Here is a 23,979-nt window from a genome sequence, read left to right as displayed (position 1 = left end):
ATGAACTGTATTAGAGAAAAAGGCGATGATAAGTTGGAAAAACTTGTGCCTAATCCTCTGCTCAACTTTGGGGTAATAAATATGTTTAGTGAATTAGGAAATAGATAGGTTGTATCAGGTGTCATTAGAGATGTTTAAGAGTTAAGTAGGTACGTTTTATTTAAAGACAAGTTTTATATGTGATGTGTTCAAAGTTACCAAGAGTAGAAAGCCTATGTATACGCTGTAGTCAGCCAAATCTATTCGAGTTGCTTCCCTTAGATAAGTAGTTAATTTACCCGTTTTAGGTTTAATAACCGAACGGTAGTACCTGAAAGTCGGTCATTAATATGTTGCAACGGTCCGTGGGACCAGTGGTCAGTGCCTAGAAATGACATTATAGGAGTTTAGAGTTGCCCATACTTCGGGGTAAAGGTCAGGATTGGTCAATTGATCACATCTTCAAAATAATACATATTAATTAACTCTCAGGGGATATATAAAGACTTGGGCGTTTTGCATACGGAGTTCTCCAGTAGTTTTCAGACTAAACGGACCTGAGTGCCGTTTGGATGTAAATATGTAGACTTAGATTTATTTAAATGTGTGAACTGTTAAATGTGAATGCGCCGGTGAGTGTGTGGAAGATGGATGAAACTTCATTGGATTAAATGATACATGTAACTTCGGGATTTTCCTGTGGATTAATAAATATAAGTAAACTTTATATCCAGTGTTGAAATCGCACCACAACCATCCCAAAAAGAACTTTCACGTCCCGTGTTTATGGAGAGCGGACGTTACATATGTTTAAATCAAAAATAATACTGATTCCATTCTGATGTTTACATTTGTTTGTCCAGTTGCCAGAAAACAAGAGCAAACCAGGCAATAAAGACAGAAACTTGGGACGGGCCATGTGCTCGTCACAGTATTACAGTGAAAGCAAAGCCTGGTGAAAGTCTTGTGTTATAAATGGCATTTTTGAAAGCAGAAAATGATAAACTGTGTCTGACATTTGGGGGAAATGGACTATTACAAATTCTCACGTCCCATCCTGCTTTCTATCAGGCTTTGCCTTCATTCATATTATACGAGTCCATAAAATATGTAGTTAAATAAGAGGACGCAAAAAACAAATGTGCTTATATGATTTGAGACAGGAACTTATAAGACGTCGAATAGTATCAATGTCGGTGTTTAAGTCAAAACTATGCTGCTGAAGAGACCTTCAAATTTTTGGCGGGAAACTATCTTTAGATATGTGCACTTACACCAGTTCCCCATACTTTAATTATTTCCCATAGATAGTCAATGAAAATATGATACATGTCACCATATATTCACATTTTTAGTTTCACACTGCTATCATACAAATTAGAATAAGTTAGTATTTATGTATAAATTTTAACCAATCACAGCTGCTTCCGGTCTTATTCCCGGCCGGCAATACAACAAAAATGGCTGCGCGCTACAAACTTCGCTGTAGTTTGGCGGGTCACCAAAAAGACGTTCGTGCGGTTGCGTCAGGCATTTTACCAAATGGATCGATACTATCTGGGTCCCGAGACGTCACAGCGAAAGTTTGGGTACCAAATGAGTAGGTTATCGTGTTTGTGTCGTATTTTTTCGACATTTGTTTTATCTTGACGTGTAGTTGCCACGAACTTGTTCACTTTCGCTTTGTCATGGGTAGCCTAGAAGTTCAACATGACGAAACACTTTTAAAATAAGCTTTATAACAGATCCGTCAATGCAATCAAGCTGACTAAGACCTCTTATACGTATATGATTAGTTTGTTACTTCTTCGAGACGTCCAAGTCGACGAAGACATCATCGCCTTGCCCTTGGTAGGCCTATCATGTTTCAAAAATTAATAGTTCCCCAGTAAAATGGCAGGGTAGTACGTTTCGTCTGTTGGCTATTTACCACTGTGCTGAATCTACCAAGAGGTAGATGTTTGACAAAATCGATCCATGTTTAGGGATCTGATCCAGAAATGTAAACCAATACATTTACTGTTTAATTCCTTGCAGCAGATCTTATGATCCACGGATCAGTTATATACCATTGAGACTCGAGCAATTGTACGCAATTTCCCACAGTATGTAAGTTCGTACACCAGACGATTTTTTGGGTGTTTTTTCCCTCAATGTGACTGAGGACTGCTTTTTGTTTGTGTGGTGATTAATGCCAGACTTTGGTTGTACTTTCTGCCTTTTTTAATATATCACACAATAATCCCAATTGTTGATTGGGATGTGCATTTGCAAATGTTCAGGGAAAGTATCATTTGATCGAAATATAATAGAAATGAATACAAATCCATCAAGTATAACTAATGTCAGCATTGATTTGCAGACAATCCGTCACTTTCGTTGCCTTGTTTACATTACCTCCGCGTGCAGGGAGCTGCCATTTACTTAATTTACTTATATATAAAGCAGAAATGGAGGTAAATTGACACTTTCAATGTTACAATTTTTGTTTGTTTTTGAAAGATTATTTTATGAAAGCATTGATCTTAATCTTAGTTTAGGATATTGTTTGTCTCCAAATGGTTGAAAATTATTTTTATCAATGAAATTAAAGAAGTTCAGTTCTTCAGACACAGAAATATAGACAAGTTAACAATTAACAGCTCCAATGTACAGTACGTGATATGTGTATTCGCACATCAGACTACACACTATCAGCTTGCAATTGCATGTTAAGAAGCATTTGTACATCTTAAAATGCAAGGTACTCTTTCTCGATTTGAAACTAAATTTTATAGAAATGTATTTAAATACATAACCAAAGTGTGCATAATTACGTAACCCCACTTTTTCTGAAGTCACCAACATTACTATCCAAATTTTGGTCTTTTTAGCGTCCCACCCCAAAACTTTAAAGTTTTTGGAGTAAGTTTTTGGAAAGCTTGTAAGTCCAAAAGTATACACCTCATGCCCTTCTAAGTTGGTTTATACATTCATTAGAGGTCTAGGAGTGATGTTATGGCAAAATTATGCAGAAAAAAAATGTGATTTTTTCGCATTTTACCATTTTGTGGACTTAACTTTTTTGGCACCAAAACTCACTTTAAAGTTTTGGGGGTAAGTCCAAAAGTATACATGTACACCTATCACCCTTCTAATTTGGTTTATACATTCATTAGAGATCCAGGAGTGATGCTGTGGCAAATCATGCAGAAAAAAAATTGGCATTTTGGCATTTTACTATTTAGTGGACTTATACTTTTTTTGACACAAAAACTCACTTTAAAGATTTTGGGGGTTAGTTTTGAAAAGCTTGTAAGTCCACACCCTTCTTATTTGGTTTATACATCCATTTGAGGTCTAGGAGCGATATTATGTGACATAAAAAATGAATGCAAAGAGTCATTGCTGCTGTCTGTGACCTTTCGCAATCATTGATTGCACTTGTTTTAGTACCAACGTCATGTTCGCTTTGACTTCCCCAAAGCCATGCTTTGTATTTTCTGTCAGCCCCCATTCCCAAGTGTGCATATATATAACTACTGTTGTAGCGGGAAAGTATTCAACATGTGTGACCAGAAAAGACTGTCAAAATTGTCAAATACTTTTCTGCTACAACAATAGCTAAATATAGTCATCAAAATTTGCAAAATCTTTAAATCTCATATTTTGTGTGATAAGCCCCATTTCCTTCTAATTTTACAGTTTAAATGCTCTTAAAATTCTCAATTTTCCAGGCAAACCATTAAACCAATGCTGTACGTGTCGTAATCAGCAAACTGTTTTAAACACAGTGAGTGTACGTGTACATGTGCTGATAACTGAAAAATGTCAGATTTTAGATATTTGCCAATTATTATATTAGGATGTAATATTACAGGAGCTCGAGCCTTTCATCGTTTTAAGAATTCTTAATGTCCTGAAGTAGATATGAAGCTTTAGACCAATTATTCCATGGGTGAAATTTTTCAGTCTTAATACTGAGTTAAGTATTTTGGAAATATACACTGTACTTCATCTATATTTCTTTGTTAAATTTTGGCAGCTATTTCGGTATTTCAAGAATGGGACTCTCACTATGTGATAATCCCAGCTGATCAGTGTAGTAAATATATATATTGACTCTTACAGCATAGTAGACTGGTGTGTGGTGCGCCAATTCTCAGCATCCATTAAGGACTTTCCTTCAGAGTGAAATGAACCCTCATTATATACAGAGTGCTCAAACAGTTCTGGAGTCAATTGGATCACATATCTTGTGAAAGTGATGTAACGTCACAACTCACATGATACCATGGTCTTAGAAAAGTTTACAGTCTATGACTAAAAGAACAATGATTTGATATTGTTTATTTCCATGATCTTGAAGGAAGAGTAATGGTTTTGTAGAGAACACAGGGATTGAATATCACATTTGTAATTCAATTAACATATCTGCTCCTTAATTAGTGTTAATAAAAGCTCTATACAAATACATTATATACACATGTACACCAAAAAGATCATTTATGAAATCACTAACCATGCAACATTTCATTGTTTTGTGTACTCGCTGATGACATCATCAGTTTCTGATGTTTACACATGTATATAAGACATCATGATCACTATAAATGATTGTTATTTTGATGACCCATATCCGAAACATGTCAACAACACTCCAATGAAAAATCAGCCCATCGATTAGAACCACTGTGTTGAGCTCGCTGTTTTACACTCACATTTCATAATTTTGTTAAATCTAATTTTTTATTTAGAATAGGTCTAAGTGTTTTAAAATCCTTACTGATAGTCTGATATGATCACTTTACTGTTTTCCTTTGTCAGGTCAGACCAAGGATTCCGAGAAGGTCTTGTGATGAGCGGACATACCAACTTTATTTCGGCCGTATGTTACATGCCACCAGACGGAACGTACTCCCACGGTCTGATACTAACAGGAAGTAACGACTCGACTATACTGGCATATACCCTGGATTCACCAGAACCAATTTATAAACTTACTGGACACTCAAACACTGGTAAACAATTTTGCAAAATGTTTTTATTTCCCGTTTGATACAAAGCATATATAGTGACAGTAATGCAATAATGTATTTTTTAGTTCCAAAGTCTATTTTTAGCCCATTATTTATGGTCCACATCATCAGGTTATGGGCAATGCAAATCATACTTTTTGTTTAGCTATTCAGACCTACAGTTGTATAGAAAGGATAATTTTCAAACCTCTGCTAAGGCATTGGCTTGTCTTTCTATAATTTGTTCTCAAAAACCAAAAAGCCAAGAAACAATATATTCAGCAGGTGGATTAATCTGATCGAGTCTGGCACTGTTTGTTATCAGAAATGACTTTTGATTTTACCCACATCGAGGTCACAGTGCCTAGTTAATTTATTAAAACCCTCAAAACAGCTTCTTCTAGCTGATTCACCAAAATGCCTAAAATGAAGATATTTGACAGGTAGGTTCTTTGTATGACACGGCTGACAAAGTTTGAGAAAAAGAATAATTTAATCTATCATGGGTCTGTTCTGTGGACAGGGATATCTCAACCCGAGTGTAAGAGTTTGGCTCGTCAGCATGAGACTTGCCGAGTACACCAGGGTGGAGATATCCTTGTTCACGGAACAGACCCATGATTGATTATTTTTCCCACATACTTGCAACCAAACCTAAGTTTTTATGAAAGTTTGACATCGCGCCATCTTCAATGCTCTTTGGAATGTGCGTCAAAATTGATGACGTCATCATTTACGACTTGGTTACTCACCGTAAAATGATGACGTTACGTTATTGCGTCGTATATCGCGTGCCGGCTGTCTTTACCCACCCTGTGTAAGATCGATTTATCTTTTCCCTAGCAACCGCCAGATAACCCTGTGAAGTAATGGGAGAAATTCATATCTTGTTCATCATCACAGCTTTAGCTAGGAATCAGATTCATTAAAGCTCTTGAACAACTTGGACAGCATACGGTTCCCTTGATAACACAAACTGCACCTCAGTTTCCCTATCCCAATCAGTTTGTACTCCAAACGCAGAGAATCATCAAAGCCTTGAATACTGAGTTAGCGAGGCATACCCATTAGACCTCTTGTTTCAAAGTTAACTTTTCCAATTTTTGTATTTATTGAAATATAAAGATATGTGATGTGATATTTGCATTGATCAACTATTCTTGTTTTTAAACAGTTTGTTCACTGGCCGCTGGGAAGTTTGGGACCTTACTGAGTGGTTCCTGGGATAAAACAGCTAAGGTCTGGCTCAACAAAAAATGTGTGATGACTTTAGAAGGTAATCATTCATTTGACAAGAAATTATTTGAATCCCAATTTTCACAACATTATATGATCCAGGGATTTTCCTACAATAGAAACAGGGTCCGTTAAAAGGACCCATTCCCCCCAAAAAATTCTCAATTTGCCATTGAAAAGTTTTTCAATTTTGAAGTCACTTTTGAATGATTAAGTAAGTTTTATCTACTAAGACACTGCGTACAGTACTTTTGAAAATAACAAAATGAAATCAAAAATAATATCAATATTCATCGCAGAAAAACTGAAATTTGTTTGAATTTTACATTTTCCCAATGTCATCTTTTGTCGCGTAGAACTTCCCAATTCAATGGACACTTGACCCAGTTGAGCAATTCTAGAAAATCCCTGTGATTTTTTTTAAATATATCACCTTATTAGAGATAAAATTGAAAATTTAATTTTTTATGCATTTATTTAAACAAAAAATGTTTTCTAATAAACAGATATCTTTATTTATTTATATTTCTTGGTTTTATATGTATTCTCTTTACTGTTTTATTGATTGAAGTGTATATTAGCCAGGAAGAAATGATCGCTGATATTAACAATGATTTTAGGTCACGAATCTGCAGTGTGGGCAGTGGCTATACTCCCGGAACAAGGATATATGTTGACTGGGTCGGCTGATAAAACTATCAAAGTGTGGAAGGCCGGCAAGTGTGAAAAGACCCTTACAGGTACAGTAATTACTCACAGTTAATACTGTTGAAGGAAAGTATACATTACTGTTATTTATCTCTGCACCATTTATATCATTGGTGTTCAATATATAAATGAATGGAAGTAGAATTCAAAGGTCTGACATAATTAGTTTTAATACTGGGTAATTGTTTGGAAAACAGTTTGTTTCCTAACTGATATTTGATCATTTTCCGGTGTTATATTAAGCCAAACGACAATTCCACGGCATGATATACATTGAATCATATACCAAATTAAAGAAAAATGATCTGTCCGTCGATTGAGGCTATTTCCATTGGTTTGTCGACAATCACAATTTTCTTGTAAGTGAGTCGTTTCACTTGACTGTTGGGAGTTCTTAACATTGATTGTATGTTAGGTATATTTATAGAGGAGGGGATCCCCCGGAGTGCCTTTGGTATTTCCTACATGTATTCAATCTAGTTTCATCTCATTAGATTTTCAAATTTTGAGAAAACCTTCTTTAAGAGCGACATGTATTTTCAACATCTGTGTTCGGGCTTTTACTGTGAAGTATATATCTTATGGGAGAACTCCTGAAATAAAAACAAATTCTATGCATGGTGGGTACAGGAAAAACTTTATCTTAACTGTTTTAATTAAATCACTTCTGTTGGTGGTTTCTGTTTGATAAATCTGTAGTCCTCCTTTTGAATAGATATTTTACTGAAATAACTAGCCGTGCCTACATTTCAGATATGGATTTCTTCAGACATGAGTGTAATTTTTGGGAATAAGATTTCAGATATGGATTTCTTCACACTTGAGTGTAAATTTTCGGAATAAGATATCAGCATTACTGGGTATTACAAGGATCACTCTTACATTGTTTTGAAGTACTTACTAAAATTGTGTATAATTCACAGGACATGAAGACTGTGTACGAGGTCTAGCCGTGCTGAAAAAGCCGGAGTTCCTGTCCTGTTCAAATGACGCCACAATACGTCACTGGTCCATCACGGGTGACTGTATAGGTGTATATTATGGTCACGAGAACTTTGTGTACAGTATTAGTGTGCTGCCGAACGGTGAGGACTTTGTTAGCAGTGGTGAAGATCGTACAGTGCGCGTGTGGCAAGGTGGAAAGGTTACCCAGACCATAGCTCATCCCTCTATGTCGGTCTGGTCAGTGTGTACCCTCCCAAACGGAGATATTGCATCAGGTTCAAGGTATGTTAGTGCAAATCAAGATCTACGCCACACAAAAAAAAAACAAAGAAAAAAAATAATTTAAGATAAAGATATCAATAAGTATTGAAGTTTAGTTGAATTTTAAACTCCAAAGTCCCTGCTGATTTCTGATACCAATTATGGAAGTAATTATGCCACTGCCTTTTTAGCTTATGCTTATGCCATGGCGCAGCATCCGTCGTCTGTCCGTCGTCGGTCAATATTTGCTTCAAATCGCTACTAGTCAAAAAGTTCTTATTAGATTTTGACCAGATTTGGTCAGAAACATCTTTTTCGGAAGGAGATCAGATTTTGCATTAATGGTGACTCTGACCCCCAAGGGGCCTGAGGGGCGGGGCCCAATAGGGGAAATTGTGGCAATTCCTTTAAATCGCTACTATAGTCAAAAAGTTATGAATGGATTTGAACCCAATTTGGTCAGAAACATCCTTGTGGGAAGGGAAACAGATTTTGCATTAATGGTGACCCTGACCCCCGGGGGGCCAAAGGAGCAGGGCCCCATAGGAGAAATAGAGGTAATTCCTTTAAATCGCTACTTGTTATAAAGTTATGAATGGATTTGAACCCAATTTATTTTGAAAGATACTTGGGGGAAGGGGAACAGATTTTGCATAAATGGTGACTGACCCCCGAGAGGCCAAAGGGGCGGGGCCCCATAGGGGAAATAGAGGTAATTCCTTTAAATCGCTACTAGTCATAAAGTTATGAATGGATGTTTTTAAAACAATTCTTGAGGTCTTTCAGACCCTTAGAGAGTCTGGACTTTATTTCTTTAAAGCAATTGGGATCCCCACACCATAACCATGTATTAGCATTGTCTGAGATTGACAAATAAAAAGAATTGAACATGAACATTATTTTGTCATTTGGTTTAATCAAACCAGGTGAGCGATACAGGCCCCATGGGCCTCTTATTTGATTTGGATGATAAAGTGTCATTCTCGCTGTCATTTTTTTGTACGTAATTTAAGTTTCACTGATTAAACCTTTAACAGATACAGGCATAGAACTGTAATTTGGTATTTAGCTGAATGATGAGAAAATGAAGGTTAAGTTCTGAATAAGTGGTGGTCAGTTTAATTTCTTTCAGAAATATAGTCATTTAACTAAGTATTTTGATTTTTGCAAAAAACATAAACTTAATTGTGTTTTGCCTATGCAACTGTATACGTACTTGTTTATTAAAAATATATATATATATATATAAGAACACAGAAAAGATTTAATCTGAAGCTTAGAATCTCATATTTACCATATATTTTAATTGTTTCAGTCCTACATTTGTCTCTTTGAAAAGTCGTGAATGCACCACTTAGCAAACTCCTTGGTACCTGACAGAAGTATTCCTGTGGCTTTGACCCATCTAGTTTTTTAACCATATAATTTAATGATAATACAACGTAACATGCTCGTAAATTTGTTTTCTATCTGATAAATATTAGTAAAAAAACTATATATTTTCAGTGATGGAGCTGTAAGAGTGTTCACAACACATCCTGAGCGAGTTGCCTCCCCTGATCAACTGAAAGCGTTTGAGGTTGAGGTGGCCTCTGCTGAAGTTCCCACACAGATAGGGGAGATTCAGAAACGGGATTTACCTGGACCCGAAGCTCTCCTCAACCCTGGTAAACTTAAACTGTGGAATAGATGTAGCATTTCACTTCTGATATGTCTGATTATCTTACACATATCAGTATTTTATGATTATCTTATACATTTTATGGTAACTGTGTGACAGGTTTATAAGCTATATATAAAACACTTGACAGCTCTTTTTATACACCTGTCAACGTCATATTATGCATTTATGGCTTAAGGTTTGTTTAACCGAAGGTGTCATATTTCCCGAGGGCTTGCCCGAGGAAAATATGACAGCTGAGGGTAAACAAACCTTCATATTACCCTGCATCCAGGGCCATACATTGTTTATTATACCGAAAAATAATCAGTAATGATGATACTCAAAAATTTATCACAAACCCCTGTTATCCCGGTCACTCAATTGATACGATTCGAAGTCAAGGTGTTATTGACAGTTTCTTTTAGAAACTCTTGGAAACAGTTGGCGTGTACATTTGTTGATATTTTTGTGTCCTGAGCAATCATGTTTTGCAGAATTTTATTTATTTATGTTTCTTCGACTGCATGAAAACATTTGCATTTCTGTTCGTCTGTCATTTGTAAATAACTGGAAGGGAGACCACTCCTCGCAACAGAATGTGGGGGTCGCTATTGGGGGCACGCAGTCCAGGGAGATATGATATTTATCTCCCTGGCTCACGCGCCCCAGGGAGGTATGATGTACTTTTATCCCCCTTCCACGTGATGCGTTTCGGCTAATCACAGGCACTGTTATAAACATGAGGTTTAATGATATGGTATACGGTGCACTGTACGTACCTACGTCAGTCTGTACGTCCATCCGTTAACTTTTCCTTGTTACGTACTGCTCTGTAGCCTTCATTTATCAACAGATTTTCATGAAACTTGCTTCAAATATTCTATGGCACAATAGCTCTAGTGGGATCATGTTATGGAATTTCACGATTATATTCAGCAGATTTATGCCCATTTTATTGCCAAATATGGGCATTGTGTGGAAAAGTTTTCTATTTTCTATTCAATTTATTTTCGCCAAGATTTTGCACAATACAACTTTAGCTAGAAGCAATTATGTTTTACATATATTACAGGTTTTTGGCTCGTGTTTCAACTGTTGGCATGACGTGTGTTTCATGCTCCCTCTTGCGGAGCTCTTGTTTATATGTGTTAACCTCTTGTCACCTCAGTTTTTTATGCAAATTCTTCTTTTCCCCATAGTTTGGTAGATGGTAGATGAAGACTTGTCATTTAGTGTTGTGTAGTCATTCCCAATTCTATAAAAACTGATGTTCTCACCATTTAAAAACATTCAAGATCATAAATTATTATGATATTCTAAAATTTCCTCAAATGTGGTCACCTAGGTAACAAGGACGGCCAGACAAAAATGGTAAAAACAGGGGATAAAGTGGAGATCTACCACTGGGAGGCTGCCCAGACAAAGTGGACCAAGATTGGGGATGTGGTAGGATCAAGTGGAGGGTCACAGAAAACCTCGGGGAAAACACTGTACGAGGGCAAGGTTAGTAAGGTCGAAAACCTCAGGGGAACATTGTATGAGGGCAAGGTTAGTAAGGTCGAAAACCTCAGGGGAACATTGTACGAGGGCAAGGTTAGTAAGGTCGAAAACCTCAGGGCAACACTGTACAAGGGCAAGGTTAGTAAGGTCGAAAACCTCGAGGGAACACTGTACGAGGGCAAGGTTAGTAAGGTAAAAAATCTCAGGGCAACACTGTACAAGGGCAAGGTTAGTAAGGTCGAAAACCTCAGGGGAACACTGTACGAGGGCAAGGTTAGTAAGGTCGAAAACCTCAGGGGAACACTGTACGAGGGCAAGGTTAGTAAGGTCGAAAACCTCAGGGGAACACTGTACGAGGGCAAGGTTAGTAAGGTCGAAAACCTCAGGGGGACACTGTACGAGGGCAAGGTTAGTAAGGTAGAAAACCTCAGGGGAACACTGTACGAGGGCAAGGTTAGTAAGGTCGAAAACCTCAGGGGAACACTGTACGAGGGCAAGGTTAGTAAGGTCGAAAACCTCAGGGGAACACTGTACGAGGGCAAGGTTAGTAAGGTCGAAAACCTCAGGGGAACACTGTACGAAGGCAAGGTTAGTAAGGTCGAAAACCTCAGGGGAACACTGTACGAGGGCAAGGTTAGTAAGGTCGAAAACCTCAGGGGAACACTGTACGAGGGCAAGGTTAGTAAGGTCGAAAACCTCAGGGGAACACTGTACGAGGGCAAGGTTAGTAAGGTCGAAAACCTCAGGGGAACACTGTACAAGGGCAAGGTTAGTAAGGTCGAAAATCTCAGGGGAACACTGTACGAGGGCAAGGTTAGTAAGGTCGAAAACCTCAGGGCAACACTGTACAAGGACAAGGTTAGTAAGGTCGAACACCTCAGGGGAAACACTACGAGGGCAAGGTTAGTAAGGTCGAAAACCTCAGGGGAACACTGTACAAGGGCAAGGTTAGTAAGGTCGAACACCTCAGGGGAACACTGTACGAGGGCAAGGTTAGTAAGGTCGAAAACCTCAGGGGAACACTGTACGAGGGCAAGGTTAGTAAGGTCGAAAACCTCAGGGGAACACTGTACGAGGGCAAGGTAAGTAAGGTCGAAAACCTCAGGGGAACACTGTACGAGGGCAAGGTAAGTAAGGTCGAAAACCTCAGGGGAACACTGTACGAGGGCAAGGTTAGTAAGGTCGAAAACCTCAGGGGAACACTGTACGAGGGCAAGGTTAGTAAGGTCGAAAACCTCAGGGCAACAATGTATGAGGGCAAGGTTAGTAAGGTCGAAAACCTCAGGGCAACACTGTATGAGGGCAAGGTTAGTAAGGTCGAAAACCTCAGGGGAACACTGTATGAGGGAAAGGTTAGTAAGGTAAAAAAATCTCAGTGGAACACTGTATGACGGCAAGGTTAGTAAGGTCGAAAACCTCAGGGGAACACTGTACGAGGGCAAGGTTAGTAAGGTTGAAAACCTCAGTGGAACACTGTATGAGGGCAAGGTTAGTAAGGTCGAAAACCTCAGGGCAACACTGTATGAGGGCAAGGTTAGTAAGGTCGAAAACCTCAGGTTAACACTGTATGAGGGAAAGGTTAGTAAGGTAAAAAATCTCAGGGCAACACTGTATGAGGGCAAGGTTAGTAAGGTCGAAAACCTCAGGGGAACACTGTACGAAGGCAAGGTAAGTAAGGTCTAAAACCTCAGGGGAACACTGTACGAGGGCAAGGTTATTAAGGTCGAAAACCTCAGGGGAACACTGGACGAAGGCAAGGTTAGTAAGGTCGAAAACCTCAGGGGAACACTGTACAAAGGCAAGGTTAGTAAGGTCGAAAACCTCAGGGGAACACTGTACGAGGGCAAGGTTAGTAAGGTCGAAAACCTCAGGGGAACACTGTACGAGGGCAAGGTTAGTAAGGTCGAAAACCTCAGGGGAACACTGGACGAGGGCAAGGTAAGTAAGGTCGAAAACCTCAGGGGAACACTGTACGAGGGCAAGGTAAGTAAGGTCGAAAACCTCAGGGCAACACTGTACGAAGGCAAGGTTAGTAAGGTCAAAAACCTCAGGGCAACACTGTACGAGGGCAAGGTTAGTAAGGTCAAAAACCTCGGGGAAAACACTGTACGGGGGCAAGGTTAGTAAGGTCGAAAACCTCAGGGGAACACTGTACGAGGGCAAGGTTAGTAAGGTCGAAAATCTCGGGCAAAACACTGTACGAGGGCAAGGTTAGTAAGGTCGAAAACCTCACTGTATGTGGGCAAGGTTAGTAAGGTCGAAAATCTCAGTGGATCATTATATGTGGGCAAGGTGATATAAGAAAGGTTGAAAACCTCATAAGATATATATATGCAAAGTTAATATTAATTTACATATACATATACCTAGCACGTACAGTAAGCCAGTTCCATAATGGAAATATTTTCATATGATTCTAATATTAGATATTTTCATGTGAATCCAGTGTTTAGTTGGCTGTATAAGAATATATTGTTACTTAATCTGTTGGACAGGAGTATGACTTTGTGTTTAGTGTAGACATCGAGGAAGGGAAGCCACCCCTCAAACTTCCTTACAACAAGTCAGAGGACCCCTGGTTTGCTGCCCAGCGCTTCCTTGAAAAAAACAACCTCAGTCAGCTGTTCCTTGATCAGGTGGCCAACTTCATCACTGAGAATACAGAAGGAGTTACACTTGATCAGGCTGGGCCCCAAGTCTCTGACCCTTTCACAGGTAAGTTGACACTTGATCTGGTTGGGCCCCAAGTCTCTGACCCTTTCACAGGTAAGTTGACACTTGATCTGGTTGGGCCTCAAGTCTCTGACCCTTTCACAGGTAAGTTGACACTTGATCTGGTTGGGCGCCAAGTCTCTGACCCTTTACAGGTAAGTTGACACTTGATCTGGTTGGGCGCCAAGTCTCTGACCCTTTCACAGGTAAGTTGACACTTGATCTGGTTCGGATAAAGTCTTTGACCCATTCACAGGTAATTTGACAGTTGATCTGGTTCGGATAAAGTCTCTGACCCTTTACAGGTAAGGTGACACTTGATCTTACTGAGCCCTATGTCTCTAACCCTTGCAACATATGATGAGGGGCCACATTAAGGTGTCCCGACACTTTATCACTAGCCCTCCACCTCTGGGTTGCGAGTTCGAAACCTATATGGGGCAGTTGCCAGGTACTGATCGTAGGTCGGTGGTTTTTTATCTCTGGGTACTCTGGCTATCTTCCACCTCCAGAACCTGGCACGTCCTTAAATAACCCTGGCTTTTAATAGGACATTTAACAAAATAAACCAAACCAAAAGATAAGATGACATTCATCATATAAGATAAAAGGGAGTCTTACATATTTATTACTGTCACAAATTCAAGAACGAAAGAAAAGAAAAATAGAAATTCAGATTTCAAAATCAAAAATATGAAATACAAAAAAAATCAAATCACATCCCGAATAAAAAAAAAGGGAATAAAAATGCATAAGAAAAAAAAAATTATTTATAATTACACTGATTAATAGTTTCCTTCAATCCTTGGAGTGAATCAGGCTTTATACTGAATTATACATAGATAGAAATAAAGTTGATGTTGGTAATTCACAAAGTTAGGTGAAGTGGTGACCTGATGGGGTCTTCTTCCCATATTCATACTCTGTATTTCTTAATGTGTACAGGGGAGGGACGCTACATACCTGGAGGATCCACAGTGGGAGGTAAACAGAACAGCCAGCAGTCACAACCAGTGTCCTATGGAGCGGATCCATTTACCGGTGAGTAAGGGTGGTATGCATATTCATCACCAATATGTGGCAGTGACACCTGGTGGTACCATTCTTTTTCTCACGTACTTTACAGGGTTATCCGGCGGTTACTAGGGAAAAGATCAATCGTTCTTACACAGGGTGGGTAAAGACAGCTCACATGCACAATATAACGCTGCTCACATATTTAAATTGATGATGTCATCATTTACGACTTTATTACTCAATGTAACACGATGACATCATAAATTTTGATGCACATTCCAAGGAGCATTGAAGATGACGCGATGAAAAACTTTCATGAAAACATTTGGTTGCAAGTATGTGAGAAAAATAATAAATCACGGGTCTGTTCCGCGAACAAGGATATCTCAACCCTCGTTTAAGAGTTTTGCTGGCCAGCACTCGGCAAGCCTCGTGCTGACTGGCCAAACTCTTACACTCTGTTTGAGATATCCCTGTCCACGGAACAGACCCATGTTAGATTCTATAAGTCTTTCACTAAGGTGGCTGGGGTTTTATTCCTTTACAGGACGTGAAAAGGTATATTGGGACATCCATCCAACCACACAAGTTTTGTCAAGACACTCCAGATTTCTTGCACACAAAGACCCGTTGAATACTTACACCTGTGCCTTTAAGAGTGATTAATATAAGTACTTGTTACTTGTAATATAAATTTTTTCAGTTTTGAAATCTTTTTATTCATCCTTTTGCATCGGTACCTAGAAAAAGCATCAAATTTAGATACAGTTTTACAGCAACACAATATCTTTTCTTTTTGAGAAGAGCATCAAGGGTGTCGGTGATTAGGTATATAAATTTTCAGAAAATGTGTACATGTTTATATATTGAACAATGCTTAATGGCTAATAAATATACAGTATTTAAACAGTTAAGATAAAGATGTACCATTGTTGAATTATATATAGCTTACAGTATTAAGAAGTTGATAGGTGAACATGTATAGTATTTAAGAGTTATGACATATATATGTATATGTATAGTTAACCATCACTTGCATAAACTGACGATGATTGCATGATTGTATAGTATAGAATAATGGTTTTTAAGAAACAGCAGAAATGCAAGCCACCTGAGTATTATTTTTGAGACTTATCTCCCTTTGATTAATAGCTATATCTGGAGCTGCATATAGTATAAAAAGGCTATTGAAAGTAGCTATTGTTAAATTATTGAATTTATGGTATGCACATGTATAAGGTAAGTATTGAATAGAGTAATAAAAAAAGAAATAAAGGATTTTTTTTCCTTATTGTAATATAAATTGGTAATAAATATAACTAAATGAAGTTTACACTAGGGCTATTCCAATTAAGTATCTACTCCAGGTTTGTCAAATAGGAGTCCCCAACAGAAATACAAGAAACATCTAACTGGCACCCATCAGGCATATTACGATGTCTTTATATTTGGAGTCCTGCTGTAGGATATATAGAGGTTACACAACGAGTGGTTGTTGGATATGGAATTTATTTCACACTCGTAAGTTTATTGTAAAAATTACGAAAGACACAAGCTTTAGCGAGAGTCTTTTGTAACTTTTAAAGAATAACTTAAGAGTGTGAAGTAAATTCTATATCCAAAAATTACGAGTCATGTGACCTGTTTCTACCACAATAATATCGGCTTGAATCAAAGGGAAATATGGCCAAGTCCTATTTCGCGTATGCAAATAAGATGTACATATAACGGCCAGGACGCGGTGATGTGACGTCATTCGATTATTGATGACGTCATTAACAATTGAAGCTCGGGTCAAAGTTTGAATTCCTGACCAATCAAAAGACCGGAAGGTCATATTCCCCTAGTAGAATATATAGTATATATATATATTCAACAGTCGCCACATTTATACAATGGCTTGAGAGTGGAATAACACAGCGTATTGTTGTAGAAATATTTTTACTGGTATATATAATACCACCAATCAAGAATACAGAAAAAAATTTATGAAATGTTGAGTTACTGTATCATCAGCATTAGGACATATTTTACTTTCAACTCCTAAAATAAATCTTCTTTTAATGTTGAGGGGTTGACACTAACTCAGTCACCTTGACAGACCGCCAGGCTGCCAGATTTTGGAATGAGGCAGCCTGGGCAGCCAAAGGTGATGCCCCTCTTAGGGGATTAGGGGGCATTGTCCCTCCAGCCCACAGGGGCTTGGCACGATTTTCTAAATGATAGTCTATATATATATATGTATATAGTATCAAGGGTAGTAACTACAAAGAGGGGGAAGACCAACGTATTTAAAAAAAAAATAATTTGTCGTATTCTGCGGGTCAAAAATCTTAGTGACACATACATTACCTTAAAGAGAAATGTTTTATCTTTCCAATGAGTGTTCGATGAACAAAATTGGCCAAGTATTATCCAAGTTATGACCTGACGAATTCGGAAATAGATGCTGAAATGGCTAGGTCGGAATCTCCCTGTCCGGTTGAATAGTCGCCTCGCCTCTAATGGGTACCTCAATAACCATTCAGAAATCGAAAAATCGACGCTTGCAGCGGTATACAGTAACCATAACTATGTCAATATAGGATGTCGGTTGCCAATTCCATATTACATCACCGAGCTTACCGTCTTCAAAAAGAACGGCCATCTTTCCCTTTATTCGGAACGCTTCTTGGCTGTACGACCACTGTAACGACATAAACAAAGTCACGAAAGGTTAGGGAAAGATGGCCGTTCTTTTTGAAAACGGTAAGCTCGGTGATGTAATATGGAATTGGCTATGGCACATGACGGATAACATAACCAACCGACATCCTATATTGACATAGTTATGGTTTCTGTATACCGCTGCAAGCGTCGATTTTTCGATTTCTGAATGGTTATTGAGGTACCCATTAGAGGCGAGGCGACTATTCAACCGGACAGGGAGATTCCGACCTAGCCATTTCAGCATCTATTTCCGAATTCGTCAGGTCATAACTTGGATAATACTTGGCCAATTTTGTTCATCGAACACTCATTGGAAAGATAAAACATTTCTCTTTAAGGTAATGTATGTGTCACTAAGATTTTTGACCCGCAGAATACGACAAATTATTTTTTTTTAAAATACGTTGGTTTTCCCCCTCTTTGTAGTTACTACCCTTGATACTATATACATATATATATAGACTATCATTTGGAAAATCGTGCCAAGCCCCTGTGCTCCAGCCCCTTATCCCAACACTGAGAGGGAAAAAAGGAATATTTTAGATGCAGTTTCCTACATTCTAGTTCATTCTGAGCATAAAAATATTAGATCTTACACCAAATTATGGAAGTTAATGAAGAAAACTTTAGCTGGACATTATACATTTGACTGAAAATGTTGCAGCCCACAGGGCTGCTGGTCTGGGCATTCTGGCAGCCGGACCAGATTTCTGGTAGCCCAGGGCTGCCAGGCTATTGTTAGTGTCGATCCCTGTAAATGTTCCTGCAATGTTAATCTCACAAAACTTTGGAATAAAAATAAATTTACTCTTATTTCAATATAGATATGTTGTATTAAAATGAAATAATTCTTGATGTACTGCTTGTCTTAAAGGCACGATGCTGTCTTTGACAATCAAAGTAATATGTTTTTGTATTGCTAGGTTCGGGAAGTTACCAGCCTACCTCTGCTCCACAGTCTTCAGGAGTCACTAACCAATACTTTCCTCAGAAATCCTACGTCACATTTGATGCCTCAAATTCAGCGCAGATTATTGGTGAGAAAATTGTCTATGCCTATAAGAATCTTAAATTAGTTAATAAGTTAATGATTGCAGAATGATTAATTCAATTTTGAAACATTTACAGTAGCTGTTCAGCATCCTTGTGTGATGTTCCTGATGTTAATTTTCTGTATCTGTGACCATTTTATAGTAGGTAACCACTGCCCTCATGTGATATTTCTGATGACAAGTCCTTGTATATAGGTAATCCCTTAAAATATAAATACAATTAGCTCACCTGCCCAAAGGGCAAGTGAGCTTATGCTGTGGTGCGGCGTCCGTTGTCCGTCCGTCAGGCGTCAATTTTTTCATTTAAACAACTTCTTCTCAATGACCAAGAGGCCGAGGGACTTGAAATTTGGCCTGTAGCATGCTGGTGTGAAGGGCTACAAAGTTTGTTCAAATAAATGACCTTGTATTATAAAATTCAGATTTACAGCATGACCTGTCAATCAAGTTATCTGAAGACATACAATCCTTTTACTAAATTTCGAGTTATCCCCCTTTCAATATAACTGAAGGAATAAATTTATGAGTTTCGAGTTATCTTCCCTTCACATCGAGCTACTTCCCTTTGAATACGGGGACAGGATTTCTGCGACAATTTCTAAATGGTAAAATCTGTGTCATCCACATATGATCGAGCCGAAATACTTTAACATAGAGCCAAAATAGCTCAGTTGATAGAACATTGAACATTGTAACCTCGGGGCCAAGTTGTTCAAAAGGTGATTAGCTAAATCACTTTATTAATGAAAATCTTGTATCTCTTTAACTTCAAAACCTGAGTGTGTGTGTATTCCTAAAAACAAACATGTAGGAAGATACTGACGAGTGTTACAGTGCCATTAAATTTTGTCAAGTTAGTTTGACCAGAAATGATTTGAAATTGTTGTTAAACTGTTATTAGCCTAATCAACTCTTGAACAATGTGGCGCTGGTGAAGATCTGAGAGGAATATTCAGTCCCTACCCGTGGGGTTATGTGTTTCTCATGGAAACAGATCCAGGTACTGTTTTGGTTGTGTCCTTAGCTGAATTACTGTGGGTAGCCTCCCTTTGTTGTTCAGTGAGGTACATGTAGCCACCAGCTACTTTGAGGAGACTAAGTATACCTCTACACAATTAATGTAATCTTAAGGATTTTCTTCAATCATATATAATCACAAATTATTATTCTGTATAGGTAAGCTGAAGGAGCTCAATTCGACAAAGGTAGAAAAGGGTTGTCAGGTGGAAGTAGAGAAACTTGAGGCGCTGTCTGACCTTATACAAGGCAAACCTGCCAATGCTGACCAGCTCACTACCATGATGAAAATTCTAACCTGGCCACACGGTAAGGACCAACAACACAAGTCAAGTGGATGAACCCTCCCTTTAGAAATAGTAACATATGGGCCTGCTTTCATAAACTTAAATGTTAAAAATTATCGATTATTCTTCTAAAAAATTTCAGTATTTAAATAAAAATACTTAGTGTGATATATATAGAATGGGGTGTTGGGTTGGCACGCTGGTAACCGTCGCCTTTCACGTTGGCGACTTGAGTTGCAATATTTACAGATCGGACATGATCAGATATGGTGATCACATGCTTGACCATGGATCACATGCTTGACCATGTTGCTTTCCTCAAGGTATTCCGGTCTCCTGCCTCAGTAAGACCCATCATGCTCTTACGTCCGGACATCAGGAGATATTAATATAAGTTGAAAAATAATTTTTTTTTTAAATTTTAAACTTTTCTTGGTACAGATTTTTCCATAACTTTTTTACCCAAATTTTTGAAAGAATATTTCTTTTAGTCTCAGGGATATTTAATTGGTACACATATGTAAATCCGTAATGGCTTCTGTATCTCTTCCACAGACGCTGTGTTTCCTGGCTTGGATGTTCTGAGAATTGCCATCAAGGACCAGTTCATGAGCGAAAGACTCTGTACGAGTGTCCATTTTGTGGACAGTCGGTTGATGTATCTATCTAAAAACAACACCGCTAACAACCAGATGTTGACCTTAAGAACTCTGTGTAACATGTTTAACCAGCACTTTGGTGAAACACTAGCAATGCAATACAGAGAAAAGATTATAACTGCCGCCTTGGAATGTCGACTTTCGTCAAACAAAAATGTTCAGATCGCATTGTCCACCCTTCTTCTGAATTATTCTGTTTTCCTCCAAGACAAACTGGATGAAGAGGCAAAGTCACAGTGTTTACTGGCCATGGCCAGTGTGTTAGAAAATGACATTGATCCAGAAGCAGTCTTTCGGCTTCTAGTTTGTTTAGGTACCCTGGTTAAGACGGACGAAACCGCACAAGCTCTCGCACGATCTATTGATATAAGAAACTTGGTCGAACCGCTTCTGGCAAAACTGGAACCTGCAAAAGTGCCTGGATGTGCAGCTTTTGTCTTGGAGCTTTTATAATATCATAAAACTGTGATTCTTTTAAAAAAGATACATGCATAAATGGAGTTGAATATGCACCCAATTTAAAATTTCTGTAAAATTAAAAAATAATTAGGAATGTTTATTTAAAAAAAAAATCACTGCCCATGTATCTGCTTTAGATGTCTTCACCGAAAAAAGGCCCTTGTCACTGTGATCAATAATGCCAATTACGTACCTGCTGAAATGATATTGTTCCTGATCAAATTTATTGAATAAAATTCTGTATTGAATGGGTGTCATAACAAAGAAGTATGTAAATGGTGGATGTAGTTAAGTAAGTTATTGTATGTAATAAGTATATTAAGTGTAGAATGAAATAAAAGTTCCACATATTTGAAAAATAATTGATTTTTTTTTTCTTGATTCATGTTGTTTTTCACCAGGTTGAAAGTTCCTTTTTAAATGACCGAAGAAATGAGGAAAATTCCATCGGTGAATAATTTGTTATTCCTAGTTTCATCTATCTGCTACAGCTTATTCAAAAATAGTGCCATGGTGTTGAATATAGCATGAATGTATTATAGGGTATTTGGTTATTGGTTTATTTTGTTTAACGTCCTATTAACAGCCAGGGTCATTTAAGGACGTGCCAGGTTTTGGAGGTGGAGGAAAGCCGGAGTACCCGGAGAAAAACCACTGGCCTACGGTCAGTACCTGGCAACTGCCCCACGTAGGTTTCGAACTCGCAACCTAGAGGTGGAGGGCTAGTGATAAAGTGTCGGAACACCTTAACCACGTGGCCACCGAGGCCCCATTTATAGGGTTAAACTAGCGTGTCATGAATTTTATCAGTGATAATAATTCTTGTGACATAACATTTTTAAAAACAAGTTTCTTCACAACTAGAGTGCCGTTGTGGCCCGACACTTAATCACTAGTCCTCCACGTCTAGGTCATGAGTTCGAAACCCACATTGGGCAGTTGCCTGGTACTGATCATAGGCCTTTTTGTTTTCTCTGGGTACTCCGGCTTTCCCTTCACCTCCAAACCGTGCACATTGTTAAATGATCTTGGCTGATCATGATTTTAGGACAAACAAAATAAACCAAACCAAATCTTTACAAGTACCAGTTAGCTTACCGATGAACTTTCTGGGAGTCGAAAGTGTGGATATATATACATTGTTCAATGTTACATTCTACTGTATCATTTGGCAAACTGCTTTAAAAATATTGATTCATATTAAAATAAATTGATGGATTAAAGTCCAAGTTACTCCATCATGACCTTTCAGACATGTGTGCAGACAAATGATGAGGCAAAATAAAAACAGCAATTTAGGCTGGAGATCAGGCTTAATAGCAGAAATGTAGGTTAGCATATTCTGGATTAGTGGTGGCTTTGTGAACTTGCCTGATAAGTTTGTTCATTCTGATGTACAGGAGTTACTTCCCTTCATTTTCTAGACTTTATATCGTTTGTGTTTTGTTTAACATCCTATTAACAGCCAAGGTCATTTAAGGTTGTGCCAGGTTTTGGAGGTGAAGGAAAGCCGGAGTACCCGGAGAAAAACCCCCAGCCTACGGTCAGTACCTGGCAACTGTCCCACTGTAGGTCTCGAACTCGTATCTCAAGAGGTGGAGGGCTAGTGATAAAGTGTCGGGACACCTAACCACTAGACCACCGCAGCCCCAGAGACTTTATGAACTTATGCATTCTGATGCACAGGAATTACTTCCCTTCATTTTGTAAACTTGTGCATTCTTCAATTCACTACCGCTGTCTATCAAGCTACATTGTACTAATAGAAATTATGTTGCTTCATTGTAATGGGGAAGGGGGGGGGGGGGGGGGGGGGGGGGGATGCAAAAGGAGAAATATAGTTACTTGTTACTGTTTGTCATGACTAAAGCCAGAAAAAAAACCCAATTATTTTTCCCACAATCAAACTTACTGATAATGTCAAAAGTTTTGTATACATGTATACCATTATACATATATCTGCAAAAACGACATTTTTGTAGACCCCATTAATTACCTCACTATCTTGTATATAAGTTATTTAAATTATTAATTGGAAAGTACATAATGCTGTTGGTAAGGTTATGTGAAATCTGCTGAACTGGCGCGGTCTCATCTACACGAGTTACTTCCCTTCTTAATTCGTAATTCTGTCATTTTTGCAAAAGTGTCTGTCAATCAAGCTTCTAAAGAATTATTGTACAAGGACATAATTTCTCGAACCTCGACAAATAGCAAAAATGTAATTATCTGATAATAGATGTTAAAAACACGATATCAACCTTCTAAGTCTTATATCGTAAGACTATGTTAGTTTGGAACTCCTGCGGTTTGTCTTTAAAAAAATCTAAATAATATGTTGTCGTAGTTATCCTAAATGTATAAGCACAACTGTAGATAGAGTATGACATCGAACTTATTTGAAATACAAAGTTTCACTCCGGAAAATATGAACGTATCGTCTTTGCATATTCATATCTAAATATATTCCTGCAGTCTTACGTTCTGCATGGTGATACAGCCAGCACTTTGCTAATTGTGAAGCATTGTGATTCCACCGACAGGGATCTAAGAATTATAAAATCGATATGTACTTGAACCTGGACACCGAAGGGCGTTATTTTTACCGAATTCTAATATAGGGCTCTCAAAAAGTTTGAAAATGTGCCATACACACTAGGGATGGTCCAGTTACTCGGAGACTGCAACATATTATCAAGTCCCTTTGACTCCACCGACTAGATTTCTGAGTTAAAAACCTTAAAAACGTTCCTCAATACCTAAAATACTGCTTGGTTG

General features: G+C 38.2%; 1 protein-coding gene across 1 annotated transcript; it reads left to right on the top strand.

The window, feature by feature from the left end:
- Positions 1–1,432: 1,432 nt before the first annotated feature.
- On the top strand, positions 1,433–21,563 carry LOC117326268 (phospholipase A-2-activating protein-like). The gene is made up of 12 exons (XM_033882944.1): positions 1,433–1,579; positions 4,786–4,979; positions 6,151–6,252; positions 6,833–6,952; positions 7,844–8,147; positions 9,633–9,793; positions 11,135–11,292; positions 13,785–14,004; positions 14,947–15,042; positions 18,651–18,764; positions 19,956–20,105; positions 20,639–21,563. The coding sequence occupies exons 1-12, from the start codon at positions 1,440–1,442 to the stop codon at positions 21,193–21,195; spliced, it is 2,316 nt and encodes a 771-aa protein (XP_033738835.1). The 5' UTR covers positions 1,433–1,439; the 3' UTR covers positions 21,196–21,563.
- The last annotated feature ends 2,416 nt before the right edge of the window (positions 21,564–23,979 follow it).

This window comes from Pecten maximus, chromosome 4, assembly GCF_902652985.1.
Source record: "Pecten maximus chromosome 4, xPecMax1.1, whole genome shotgun sequence".
Classification (NCBI taxonomy): domain Eukaryota; kingdom Metazoa; phylum Mollusca; class Bivalvia; order Pectinida; family Pectinidae; genus Pecten; species Pecten maximus.
The sequence above is the reverse complement of the archived record's forward strand: the minus strand, read 5'-3'. Positions and strand labels throughout refer to the sequence as shown.

What these genes read in the sequence shown, in the direction of transcription:
- LOC117326268 (XM_033882944.1), top strand. Translation starts at nt 1,440, where the DNA reads ATGGCTGCGCGCTACAAACTTCGCTGTAGTTTGGCGGGTCACCAAAAA. An exon ending in TACTGGACACTCAAACACTG is followed by an intron (nt 4,980 to 6,150) that starts GTAAACAATTTT and finishes GTTTTTAAACAG; the next exon opens with TTTGTTCACTGGCCGCTGGG. An exon ending in AGTCTCTGACCCTTTCACAG is followed by an intron (nt 14,005 to 14,946) that starts GTAAGTTGACAC and finishes TAATGTGTACAG; the next exon opens with GGGAGGGACGCTACATACCT.